General features: G+C 43.8%; 1 protein-coding gene across 1 annotated transcript in view; it reads left to right on the top strand.

The window, feature by feature from the left end:
* C11H2orf92 (chromosome 11 C2orf92 homolog) overlaps positions 1 to 13,571 on the top strand; it is a 40,894-nt gene extending 27,323 nt beyond the window's left edge. The window contains exons 5-7 of the mRNA XM_088841761.1: positions 9,322 to 9,435; positions 11,611 to 11,761; positions 13,220 to 13,571. Coding sequence (XP_088697887.1) covers positions 9,322 to 9,435; positions 11,611 to 11,761; positions 13,220 to 13,352 — 398 coding nt within the window. The 3' untranslated portion in view covers positions 13,353 to 13,571. The remainder of the gene's footprint in view (positions 1 to 9,321; positions 9,436 to 11,610; positions 11,762 to 13,219) is intronic.
* The last annotated feature ends 210 nt before the right edge of the window (positions 13,572 to 13,781 follow it).

Genomic DNA, 13,781 nt, shown 5'->3' with positions numbered 1-13,781 from the left:
ATTAAGCTTGGTCCCCTGGTAAAAATGTGCCACCCCCCTCCTCAACCTTTGCAGCATATCCCTACTGGTCTTGTTGGTAGCTTTCAACTTTTGCATATTACCAAAAATGACATCACCTCTAAAACTGTCGATTGATCATCAGCTTTATTGCTTTTTCTCCTTGAGAGGAGCTTGACTGGATGTTTGACCACTTTCTAAGTACAAAATGGACTTATTTTCCTCTCTCTTCCCAGATCCCAAAGGTGTGCAGTGATTGATCTAAATTTGGTGTGAAGCCAATTCTCTATTTTCTTTGTAAGCGAAGGATCATTTTACAAATTGATCATCACACTTATCTTGGTAATCGTTAATGTTGGGTTTCTAGAAGTCTCAAAATTAGAAGAAATATGTAGACTAGAAAACCTCCCTTGGGACTCTAATGTTAGGTTGAATCATTTGAACTTACTGTTTTTGCAGGTCAAAAATTGTCAAAGATCTCCAGTTTCATGCGGTTCAATCTAATATCTTGGGAATCCTTCAGGGGTCTCTGCTTAATGGTACAGGTTGTATACCTAGATCCTGGCTTCCTGCAGAGTGTAGACGCCTCTATAAGGGTGTTACTTCTCTCCATCCACAATTCTTACACCAAACCAGAGGCAGCTGATTAAAATCCTCATTTACATGGACACAAGTGAATGTTCCTTTTTTGTTCAACGGTTTTCCTTGGAACTTCGTTCTTACTGTGATTTTAGGTAGAGCAGTGATAAAAGAATCTGCCTGCCAATGCAGGAGACGCAAGAGATGCAGTCTCAATCCCTGGGTGGGGGAGATCCCCTGGAGAAGGGGATGGCAACCCGCTCCAGTATTCTTGCCTGAAGAATCCCATGGACAGAGGAGCCTGATAGGCTACAGCTCATGGGGTCACAAAGGGTCACAAAACTGCAGTTTTAAAATATGTCCATAAATTTTTTGATATCCCTCCCTTCAAAAGATGGAGCTTCATCTCCATTACCTTCCTTGTGTGTTAAACTTAGTGACTTGCCTTTGATGACAGAATATGGCAGAAGTGATGTGCTACTCCTGAGATTAGGCCATAGAAGACATTGGGGTTTCCGCCTGGCTGTGTCTGGGATTGACTGCTTGCCTGGGGGTAAGTTGGCTGTCATGTTGTAAGGACACTCCAGCAGTTCTAAGGGGTCCCCTGTGACAGGGAGCTGAGTCCTCTTGCCTACAGCCAGTGCAGAGGTGAGACCTTCTGCCAACAGCTGTGTGAGTCATCTTGGAAGCAGAGCCTCCAGTGCTTTTCAGCCTTCAAACAACTACAGTCTTGGCCAGCAAGACAGGTATAACTGATGGTTCTGGCTCCAGTGTCTTTCGTGAGGTTGCTTGCAGTCGAGATCTCAGTTAAGACTTACCTGTTGCTCTCCTTCTCAGTGGTCAGCATTGTGCCAGGAACTGGAGAACTAGAGGGGGCATTCTTGTCTTCAAAAGCTCACAGCTAGTAAGAGAATCAGTGTCATTAATAATTGCTGGACAGAAACCTGCTATTCAGTTCAGTTCAGTCGCTCAGTCGTGTCCGACTCTCCGCGACCCCATGAACTGCAGCACGCCAGGCCTCCCTGTCCATCACCAACTCCCGGAGTACACTCAAACTCATGTCCACAGAGTCGGTGATGCCATCCAGCCATCTCATTCTCCGTCGTCCCCTTCTCCTCCTGCCCCCAACCTTTCCCAGCATCAGAGTCTTTTCCAGTGAGTCAACTCGTCGCATGAGGTGGCCAAAGTATTGCAGTTTCAGCTTTAGCATCAGTCCCTCCAATGAACATCCAGGATTGATCTCCTTTAGAATGGACTGGTTGGATCTCCTTGCAGTATAAGGGACTCTCAAGAGTCTTCTCCAACACCACAGTTCAAAACCTGCTATAACTGAAGGTATTTAAAAAGTGTTTTAGGGACTTCCGTGGTGGTTCAATGGTGAAGAATCCGCCTTCCACTGTAGGGGACTCAGGTTTGATCCCCGGCTGGGGCAGGGATCCCTCATGCTTGCCCATGGGGCAACTAAGCCTGCTTGCCACAACTAGGGAGGCCCGTGCGCCACAGCAGAGACCTAGCACCACACACTCCCTGCCACCAAAACAAGTGTTTTCGGTTGTACTTGCATGGAACTTTGGAAGGTCAAATGAGAAGCAGGTCTGCTTCATAACGTGTTTTGAGTAGGGGAGAGTGAAGAAAGCAGGGGTCTGAGGAGCCCCTGCAGACAGTGGTGAAGGTGACACCCCACAAGAAAAAGAGGCTGACTGGACCCCTCTTCAGAGGCCAGGAGCCACTCTGGGCTAGTCTGTGGGGACCAGGAAATCCCAGACCACACTGTCTGCATCTCTTCCTTAGCAGACCTTTCAAAACACCAGAATTAATGGTAAAAAGTAAGACGGCTGGCTAGGAAGAGGGGTGAAGAAATTATCCTTTTGAGAAGTGAAGTGTCTTGGAAAGAGTGTGCCCAGGTTTGTGGAGAGTTCAAGCCCTTAATGATTAGTAGTAGCTCCACTGAAGTGAGTTTAGTCTTCAATAACAGTGTAGCAATAAAGTGTTAACACAAGCAAAGGCTCATTGCTATGCGAGAGCCTCCTGAGAGTAAAACAAATAAAAACCCAAAGAAATTCTAATGATGTAAAACTTCAGCTTTTCCTTAAGCATAAAGCCAAAATTTCTTGGTTATGGGCTCGTTCAAGACTATTTTACCAGGTCTAGGATGTTACTGATGGACATCTTGGATCGAGTCTCCTCCATGGAAATGCAGCCGGCGGGGGAGGGGGAGGGGCGGTTGTTCCTTGTACTTGCTGTTGTAATGGATTGCTGCTTTTCTCACAGTTAATGGCTTTCTAAAGTTGAAATAGAGCTTGAAAATTGACCGTATTTGGCAAACGTTGGTAATTGTGCTTATTTTTTTTTCTCACAGAAAATAATTCAACAGATGATCAAAATCACTACCCACCACACGTGGAAAACATCTCCCAAACTCTCCGAAGATCATCAGGTAAATGAGAATTTATGACCATATTGGTGATAAGTGTAGATTGTGGCTCCTGATTCTGCTCTTTGTTTTTGTGTTACAGAGACAAGGAATGTCAAAATTTGTGTTTAAGTGGCAAGTCCATCTTTTTTTTTTAAACAACGCTATGAAAGAGCAAGGCAAACACAACCCCTTAGTAGATTAAATCTATGTTATCCAGAGTTTTCTGTCTGTGGTGGTTAATTTCTCAACTCTGATTGGACAAGCTGGCATTTCCAAAGTCAAGTAATTACCAGTCATATTAATCTGCGCATTTTATCTCTTTTTCTAAGCCAAATTGAATAAAAAAACAAGTTTCTTTCTTTCTCCAGAAATAATTTAACCATGTGAGGCTGTTCTCACATACTTCCTAGAAAGATTCATCAGTAGAGTTAGCTGCAGATTTTCAACCCTGTCTGTTCCTATTAAACCAATCTGTGGTCCCTCTACCAATAAATGAATATTAGAGTGTATTTAATCTTCTGCATTGCCCTTGCAATTCAAGAGACATTCTTTTTTAAATTGAAGTATAATTGACTTAAAATATCATATTAGTTTCAGGTGTAAAATATAGTGGTTCAATATTTTTATACATTACAAAATGAGCACCATAAATTTAGTTACTGGGCTTCCCAAGTATCTCAAGTGGTAAAGAATCTGCCTGCAACGCAGGAGACCCAGGTTCGATCCCTGGGTTGAGAAGATACCCTGGAGAAGGGAATGGCTGCCGACTCAGGTATTCTTGCCTGGGGAATTCCATGGACAGAGGAGCCTAGCGGGTTATAGTCCATGACATAGCAAAGAGTCAGACATGACTGAGCAACTCACACTTTTCAGGTTTAGTTGTTGTCTGGCACCATACAAAGTTACTACAATATTATTGACTATATTCCCTGTGCAGTACATTATATCCTCATGACATGTTTATTTGATAACTAGAAGTTTGTTCCTCTTAATCTCCCTCATCTGTTTCACTCCTCTGTTTGTTTGTTTGTGTGTGTGTGTGTGTATTTGTATTATTTTTTAGATTCCACATATAAGGGAGATTGTATAATGTTTGTCTTTCTCTGAGTTACTTCATTCAGTATTATAATCTCAAGGTCCATCCATTTGCCACAGATGGCAATATTTCATTCTTTTTTTTCCATACAAATTTTAGAATTATTTGTCCTAGTTCCATGAAAAATGCCATTGGTATTTTGATAGGAATTACATTGACTCCAATTGTTTATTTGAATTCCTCATTTCTTTTTCTTGTCTGGTTTCTCTGGCTAGGACTAATACCATGCTGGATAAAAGCGAACAGAGTAGGCATACTTGTCTTTTTCTGATCTTAGAGGAAATTCTTTCAGCTCTTCACCATTGAGTATGATCTCTTAAGTTCGATCGCATTTCCACTCCTGCACCCTCACCATATTTAATGTTTTTGACATCATATTTTACACCTTTTTGTTTTAGGTATCCTTACTTATTGTGGCTGTAGATGATTTTACTACTTTTGTCTTTTAACCTTCCTACTAGCTTTATAAGTGGTTATTCCACTACCTTACTATATGTTTGCTTTTACCAATGAGATTTTTCCTTTTGTAATTTTCATATTTCCAGTTGTGGTCTTTTTTTTCCTTTCCCCGCCTAGAGATGTCCCTCTAAGTTTTCTTGTAAAACTGCTTCAGTGTAGCTTTTGCATGTCTGTAAAACTCTTTCTCTCTCTCTCAAATCTGAGTGATAGCTTTGAGGGGTAGACTATTCATGGTTGTAGGTTTTTTCCTTTCACCACTTTGAGTATGGGAGTTTCCTTATACATGACAAATTGCTTTTCCCTTGCTGCTTTGTGGGTTTCCTCTTTATTTTTTTCTTTTAAAATTCTTTTTATTGGACTATATTCTTTATCTTTAATTTTTGCCACTTTAGATCTTGGTGCAGACCTTTTTGGATTCATCCTGTTTGAGACTGTGCTTTCTGGACCTGGATGTCTGTTTCCTTTCCCAGATTAGGGAAGTTTCAGCTATTATTTCTTCAAGTAAGTTCCCTGCCCCTTTCTTCACTCTTCTCCTTCTTGGTCTCTGCAGTGTGAATGTTAGTTTTGTTGATGTCGTCCCAGAGATTTCTATTTTTTGGAAACATCTTTTAATTTAATATACATATTAATATATTCCAGGCTTCCCTGGTGGCTCAGTGCTTGCAATGCAGGAGACCTGGGTTTGATCCCTGGGTCAGGAAGATCCCCTGGAGAAGGAAATGGCAACCCACTCTAGTATTCTTGCCTGGGAAATCCCATGGACATGGAGTCTGGTGGGCTACAGTCCATAGATTTGCAAAAAGTCAAACATGACTTAGAGTACACACACACATTAGTATATATTAAGGGCTTCCCTTGTGGTTCAGCTGGTAAAGAATCTGCCTGCAATGTGGGAGACCTGAGTTCGATCCCTGGGTTGGGAAGATCCCCTGGAGAAGGATACACACATTAATATATTAGCATATTGTATTTAATTTAATACAATATATTACCATGTTATATTTTAAAATTTACTATCCTTATTTTTTGAAATGTTTTTAAACATATGTATTAACATATTAATATATTCACTTATCCTCATTTTTGGAAATATTTTTTATTTAACATATTAATATATCCTCATTTTTTGAAATATTTTTATTTTACTTTATTTTTTAAGACTAATAAATTTATTTTAATTGGAGGCTAATTACTTTACACTATTGTGGTGGTTTTTGCCATACACTGACATGAATCAGCCACGGGCGTACATGTGTCCCCCCGTCCTGAACCCCCCTCCCCTCCCCCCTTCCACCTCCCTCCCCGTCCCATCCCTCTGGGTCATCCCAGTGCACCGGCTTTGAGTTCCCTGCTTCATGTATCGAACTTGGACTGGTGATCTATTTCACATATGGTAATATACGTGTTTCAATGCTATTCTCTCTAATCATCCCACCCTTGCCTTCTCCCACGGAGTCCAAAAGTCTGTTCTTTACATCTGTGTCTCTTTTGCCATCTTGTATATAGGGTCATTGTTACCATCTTTCTAAATTCCATATATATTCATTAATATACTGAATTGATGTTTTTCTTTCTGACTTATTTCACTCTGGGTAATAGGCTCCGGTTTCATCCACCTCATTAGAACTGGTTCAGATATGTTCTTTTTAATTGCTGAGTAATACTCCATTGTGTATATGTATCACAGCTTTCTTATCCATTCATCTGCTGATGGACACCTAGGTTGCTTCCATGTCCTAGCTATTATAAACAGTGCTGCGATGAACACTGGGGTACACGTTTCTCTTTCAATTCTGGTTTCCTCGGTGTGTCCCTAGCAGTGGGATTGCTGGGTCGTATGGCAGTTCTATTTCCAGTTTTTTAAGGAATCTTCCACACTGTTCTCCATAGTGGCTGTACTAGTTTGCATTCCCACCAACAGTGTAAGAGGGTTCCCTTTTCTTGGCACCCTCTTCAGCATTTATTATTTGTAGACTTTTTGATAGCAGCCATTCTGACCGGCGTGAGATGTTACCTCATTTTTGCATTTTGATTTTTGATTTGCATTTCTCTGATTATGAGTGATGTTGAGCATCTTTTCATGTGTTTGTTAGCCATCTGTATGTCTTCTTTGGAGAAATGTTTCTTTAGTTCTTAGGCCCATTTTTTGATTGGGTCATTTATTTTTCTGGTATTAAGTTGTATGAGCCGCTTGTATATTTTTGAGATTAATTCTCGTCAGTTGATTCATTTGCTATTATTTTCTCCCTTTCTGAAGGCTGTCTTTTCAACTTGCTTATAGTTTCCTTTGTTGTGCAAAAGCTTTTAAGTTTACTTAGATACCATTTGTTTATTTTTGCTTTTATTTCCATTACTCCGGGAGGTGGGTCATAGAGGATCTCGTTGTGATTTATGTCAGAGAGTGTTCTGCCTATGTTTTCCTCTAGGAGTTTTATATTTTCTGGTCTTACATTTAGATCTGTAATCCATTTTGAGTTTATTTTTGTGTTTGGTGTTAGAAAGTATTCTTTTCATTCTTTTACAGGCGGTTGACCAGTTTTCCCAGCACCACTTGTTAAAGAGATTTTCTTTTCTCCATTAGCATGAATATATTAACATGTTATATTCAGTTTAACATAACATATGAACATTATTTACCATAACATATGAACGTATTATATTTAATTTACTATCCTCATTTGTTAAATTTTTTTTTTCTTTTTTATGCTCAGCTTGGGTGATTTCCACTCCTCCATCTTCCAGTTTGTGGACCCATTCCTCTGTATTACCTAATGTACTGCTGGTTCCCTCTAGTGCATTTTTTATTTCAGTTATTATTCTTCAAGTTTGTTTGTTTCTTCTTTATATTTGCTGACTCTTTGTTAAACTTCTCACTGTGTTCATCATTCTCCTAAGTTCATTGAGTATCTTTATGATCCTACCTTGACCTTTTTTATCTGCTAGGTTGCTTCTCTATACTTTGCTTAGTTTTTTGGAGGTTTTGTTTTATTCCTTCATTTGAAATATCTTCATGTGTCTCCACATTTTACCTAATTGTGTTTATTTCTAAGTGTTAAGTAAATCAGTCATGTTTCCTTTTCTTAGAGAAGTGGCCTTATGTATGAGACTTCCTAGGGGGCCCACAGCACACTTCCCTATGGTCACCCAAGCTATGTGCTCTAGCAGTGCCCGCTCTGTGGGCTTGATGGGCTCTTTTGTTGTGACAGGGCTGCCTACTGTGGGTGCTGGTAGGTGAGGTTGGCCCTTGACTTAGTTGGCTGCCAGGCCCTGCCTTGTGCCCTCTGGCATTGTAGCACTGGGATCTGATTTGGCTGGCTGCAGAGCCCAGGAGTCCTGGGACTGGTGCCAGTCCAATGGTGGGCAGACAAGCCCCCAGCACTGATAGACTAGAGGGAGGACTCCAAGACTCCATGATGGTGCTTGCCAGTCCCAGAGTCCTTGTGGAAGAACAAGTCCCCCCAGATGGCTATGACAGCATCCATGTTCTCGGGGCGGGGGGGGTTCCCTGTTGCCTCCTCCCTCTCTGGGAACCTCTCTGAGATCAGCAAGGGGCTCTGACCAGAGTCCTTTCAAATTATTGCCTCTGTGCTGGGACTGAGATTTTGGGTGTATTCTATAAGAGCAGAGTCTCTGTTGGTTTTTATTTGTTTTGTTTGTTTTTTAATATTTATTTATTTGGCTGCATCAGGTCTTAGTTGTGGCAGGCGAACTCTTAATTGTGGCATGTGGACTCCAGCCCCCTGACTAGGGATCGAACTTGCCTTCCCTACATTGGGAACATGGAGTCTTAGCCACTGGGCAGCTAGGGAAGTCCCTGGTTTTCTATAACTGTTTATCTCTTCTGTTTGCAAACCCTGCTGGCCTTCAGAGCCAGGAAGCTCATCTTCCTGGTGCAGGAACCCTGGGCTAGGGAGCCTGAAGTGGGGTTTGAACCCCTGCTCCTTGGGGAGAATATCCACAGTTGTGATTATCCTCCTGTGTGCAGGTCACCTTGCCTGCGGAGTAGGTCCTGATTATACCCTGTCTCACCATGGTTCCTTCTTTACATCTCCAGTTGTGGGAAATCTTTTCTACTGGTCTTCAGGTCATTCTCACAGATGGTCGTTCTGCAAATAGTTGTAATTTTATCGTGCTCATGAGAGGAGATGAGCTCAGGGTCTTCCTTTTCTGCCATCTTGGCCACATACCTCAAGAAACATTTTTTTAATAGTATTTTGTGGTTATGAGTTGTTTTTACGAACATCATACTATCAGGGAGATAGGTCTTATTATCTCTTGTTTTATACTAGTCAACCCTGGGGTCAGAGAGGCTCGGCAACTAGTTGAAAGGCTCTTTCTAGGTCCTGTAGGTGTGGTCCCTGATCAGTAGCACCAGCATCACTTGGGGTGCCACACCCCAATCTTACTGAATCAGAAACTCTAGGGTGGGGCCCAGCAGTCTGCGTTCTAACAGGGCCTCCTGGTGAGTCTGATGCATACCCCAGGATGAGAACCATGGCCTGGGTCTATCCAGGAATGTGTTAGACTAAAAAAATAAACAACGCACGCTCTGGAGCCTGTGTACCTCAGAGAAAGCCCACATGCAGCAACTAAAACCAAGTGCAACCAAAAATAAATAAATTAAAAAAAACCCAAAACACTGATGTACATTTGGACCTTTCTCCTGACTCCTCACTTTGACTCTGGAGGCATTTACTTTCATCATGAAAACAGAACTAGTCACAGGCCGCTGGTTGTTTTTAGATGAACACGTTTTGTGTTTTGTCTTTTGTAGATCACATTGCAGAGGATCAGAGGGATCAAGAATACTCCCTATTCAACAGGGATGTGAGTGATACGCAGGCAACGACCATCAATAAAGGGACGCTTCAAGAAGCAGTCAGTCCAGGTATTAATGATAATCTGCACAGCATGAGCTAAAAAAGATGCCTCAGTATGGATGTCTTCAGAAGGCGTGTTTGCCTTTCATGGTATTTTAACGGAACAGACTAGATGTCAGTACACCTTTAATTTACTCACAAAAGCATACAGACAGCAGTTAAAATTATGAATTGAATTAACTCCAGGAATTAAAAAAAAAATCTGTCTTTTGGTATGCCACGAGGCATTCAAGACCTTAGTTCCCTGACCAGGGATTGAACCAGTGCCTCCTGCAGTGGAAGCACAGAGTTTTAGTCACTAGACTGCTAGGGAAGTCCCTAACTCCAAGAAGTTGCCCCTACCCTTTCAAAAAGATGGTCTTCCATGGTGGCTCAGATGGCGAAGAATCCTGCACTGCAGGAGACCTGGGTTCCATCCCTGGGTTGGGAAGATCCCCTGAAGAAGGTCATGGCAGCCCACTCCAGTATTCTTGCCTGGAGAATCCCATGGACAGAGGATCTGGTGGTCTATAGTCCATGGGGTCACAAGAGTTGGTCATGACTGAGCAACATTTTCACTTTCTCTTTCAAAAAGATGCTACTTTGATGTTGTTTCTACACAGCCAGGGTCACTCAGAAGCATCATCTTCACAGTCCTTGACGTTACTGAGTGCTGATGCTTTCTAACACGCAGGAGGGATTACACGCCAAAGGTTAACCCAGTCCTTGATCTTCACCTTGGATCGCCTGAGCTGGGCCCATTCAGAATGGATAGAAACTTAACCCCTCTTGGCAATGTGCTGGTACCAAGCCCAGGACACTCCCTCCACATAGCCACCCACTATCAAAATCATAGCTGGTTGTCACTTCCTAACTCTCAGGGATTAAATGTTGAATCATCCCAGCAGAGCCCTTAGAGCTGCTTGCTGCTGCCACCTCTTGACATACAGCTGATGAAGGTGGGGAGTTGGAGGCGCCCCAGTTGTCTCCCTATATCCCAAGAAGGCCCTTGGCCACCATCCTCCTGCCTGCGTCACTAAGCTCCCCCTCAGCAGCTCTCCACATCTGATTCCTATCATTGTACCTCCGTGCCCCATTTCCCTGGTTCCTGTGTCTGTTTTGGGTCACCTTACAAATGGGGTAACCGAAGCTCTGAGTCCCCAGTGTCAGCTGAGGACACCTTCCTTTGAGCTCTAGCTAAGATTGCCTTGCAGTCCCCAGCCCACATGAAGGGACATTCCAAATCTACCCTCAAGCTTTCTGCAAGTCCTCAAGAGTTGAAAGAGCTTGGCATCATGTTTGCCTTGTGTCATGAAATTCCTGCAAACCCACACACACACAAGGCAGATAGTGTGCATGGCAGAATTTCCTGAAATTGGGAGTGGCGGGCAGCAGAGAAGAGACTGTATCTTTGCCCTGTGAAAGCCTTGGACTGAAGACTTGACTCTGTTTTTCTTTCTTTTTGTTTATTGAAGTGTAGTTTATTTACAATGTTGTATCAGTTTCTGGTGTACAGCAAAGTGATTCAGGATATAAACATACACACACACACGTATTCTTTTTCAGATTCTTTTTCATTACAGTTTACTATAGGACATTGAATATAGTTCCCTGTGCTATACAGTAGGGCCTTGTTGTTTATATAGTTCATATATAATAGTTTATATCTGCTAATCCCAAACTCCTGATTTACCCCTGCCCCCCCTTGGTAACCATAAACGTTTGTTTTCTATGTCAGTCTGTTTCTGTTTTGTAAATAAGTCCACTTGTGTCATTTTTTTAGATCTCTGTGTAAGTGATAGCGTATGGTACTTGTCTTTCTCCATCTGACTTATTTCACTCAGTGTGATCATTCTAGGTCCAGTCATGTTGCTGGGAACAGCATTTTTTCATGCCTTTTTTGTGGTTTTGACTCCATCTTTCTTGAACGCCATCGCAGCAGGACCTTCGCCTCCTATGGCGGTCCTTCCTGCTCCCTGCATCTTCACTCTCACCTCCCCCAGACTGGTCGCCTGGCTCCTCGCTAGCTCATACCCTCAGCATCTCACTGTCACCACCAAAGAGGTCACGAATGCCTTTCCCCAAGAGGACTCCTGGAGCCCGCAGCTGAGGTTTTCATCTGGGCTCCAGGCAGAACCAACAGGCTGTGCTACGGGTCTGTATGGGATGGCCGCTCTCTGTTGGCTGTGTGTCTTCTCACTTAGGTGTTCCAAGCAGGGGCATGGTGTGCTCACAGCTTCTGCACTTCCTCCAGAAGAACATCATCATAGCTGCCGTCTCAGTGGTGGGAATCGTCATGGCCACGGGGCTGCTGCTGCTGGCACTGGTCACGTACATCAGGAAGAAGCAGTCACTGTGAGTGGCTCTTAGCGCCCGCCTTCCTCCCAGGAACCCACAGGTGTTTGTACCAGCATCGGCCCAGAGCGTCCTCTGACCCCAGATCCAGGAGGAGAGCGGGGCCTCCGAGCCTGGCTGTGTGTCGGCATTAGTTGGCATGCTTCTGGACACCCTGCCTTTGGTTCCGATGCACAGCTGGGTTTGGGGTTTCCTGGTCTGGGCCGTCCTGGCCTCTGAAGGCCACCACAGATCAGGCCACACCGCTTCTTATACTGAGGGCCACTGAAAGAGGAGATGGGACAGCCTCTGGCAGAAAGGTCAGAAAACAGGAACGTGGGGTAGAAAGGAATGGGAAGACCCAGCTCTGGGAGTGTGCGGAGGGAGGCTCGGAGGGGAGGAGAGGAGAAGAGGGCTGACGTGCAGCTCGCTCCTGCTCCTGCAGCAGCGCTGGTTGGTGGAATGTTGAAAGATGCCTCTATTGGTTGGTAAACAGCCCCTTCCCCAGGACCTCCCAGACTTCCCAGTCTTCCCCATGACCCAGCCAAGGGAGGATCAATGTCTAGCACAGCAGGAAACCTTCCAGGACTCTTCCAACCGTGGCCGTCTTGACCAGTCAGTGCCCTCCTGTACTAGTTGTTAAATACCTCAGTTATCCCCTGATGGGGGAGCTCAAGCTCAGTGGCTCTGACCAGGAGCAGACACAACAAAGGGTTTACAACATTATGCTTTTGCAGTAACAGTACCTCGAAATTACCTGCCTCAGTCTGCATCCCTTGGGACACACGCGGGGAAGAGCAGCTCCCTAGGGCCTCTCAGGTCCTGCCACCACTGTGTCGGATACTCAGCCTGTCCACAGGGAAAGGGCGCCATGATGTGTGGTGACCCCACGCACCCCCATCACTGCAGTATTTACATTTCCCAACAACAATGGCATGGCTTTCCCTAAAAGTGTCCTTTAAAATGCCGAGGCACCCAGGACCAATAACCGTTTCAGGCCACCTACCACCACCTCACACCCAGCTTTCTCCTCTGAGGCAGCAGTGGGTCCCTTGAAGTGAAAGAGGAGCTCTGAATATGGCAAATGTTAGAGAAGATTTAAAGAGCTCCTGGGAATAAACTTGACCCGTTTCATGGTTCTGACGGGGGCCTATCCATCAGATTTACCATTTCCCTCCTGGGTCTTTCAGAAGTATCAAAAGAAGTAGTGAAGGCTGCGGCTCCATTCCATAGACAAGAATCAAAGCTGTGAAGAGCCTGGGTTGGTTATGAGAAAGTTGAGGATGGGGGAGGACATTTCCAGAGGCTCCATAATTCCCAGAGGCAAAATGAATTTCACACATGACACACCTTCCTGATGGGTAGTATCAGACTTCTCCCCACTCAGAAATGTCAGCCTCTATTGCCTCCCCAGGAATAGATGTTAGGAATTGCTACACGTTTAGTTGTGGAGTACAGCTTCTGTGTGTTTTGTTTTAGACATTCTCCGGCAGACGTGACATACAATATTTTTATAATGAATGGAAAGACTTGGTGGCAAAAGTCTCAAGACAAGAAGACCAAAAAACATGCAGGAAAACAGAAACAGTTGAAGTTGAATTCCGGTATCTAAGCCAGGTGGTGAGGCCAGCCACCAGTGTCTGAAGCTGTGATGTGAGGCGATTCTCCATCCAGACATGTGGAAAGGCATTTGGATTTCTGGCTGTGAGGTGCACCCTAAAAAATGTACCTTTCCCTCTCAGTTTTGAATGGACCAAGAAAAGTTTTGACCACAGATTGCTCCTAATGGTAACAGCATTAATGGCTAATACAGGAGACTTAGCATGCTTCCCCAGAGACTAACCTGACAAAACAATGGATTTATTTATTTATTAAAACATTGGTTCGTTTTTTTCAGCCATTCATTGAACAGATATGAATTGAACAACTAATATCCAGGCGATATTAAAATACGTGAGGCAATCAGAGATATTTGAATCAGGCATGGCTATCACAGGGTTCTGAAGACATGGCAAACAGCCGGCTGAAGCTCTCTGGTAGT

The sequence above is a fragment of the Moschus berezovskii genome, chromosome 11, assembly GCF_049115385.1.
Source record: "Moschus berezovskii isolate FMDL1 chromosome 11, NW_MosBer_1.0, whole genome shotgun sequence".
Classification (NCBI taxonomy): Eukaryota; Metazoa; Chordata; class Mammalia; order Artiodactyla; family Moschidae; genus Moschus; species Moschus berezovskii.
Note: the sequence above shows the minus strand (reverse complement) of the source record. Positions and strands in the feature narration are given on the sequence as shown.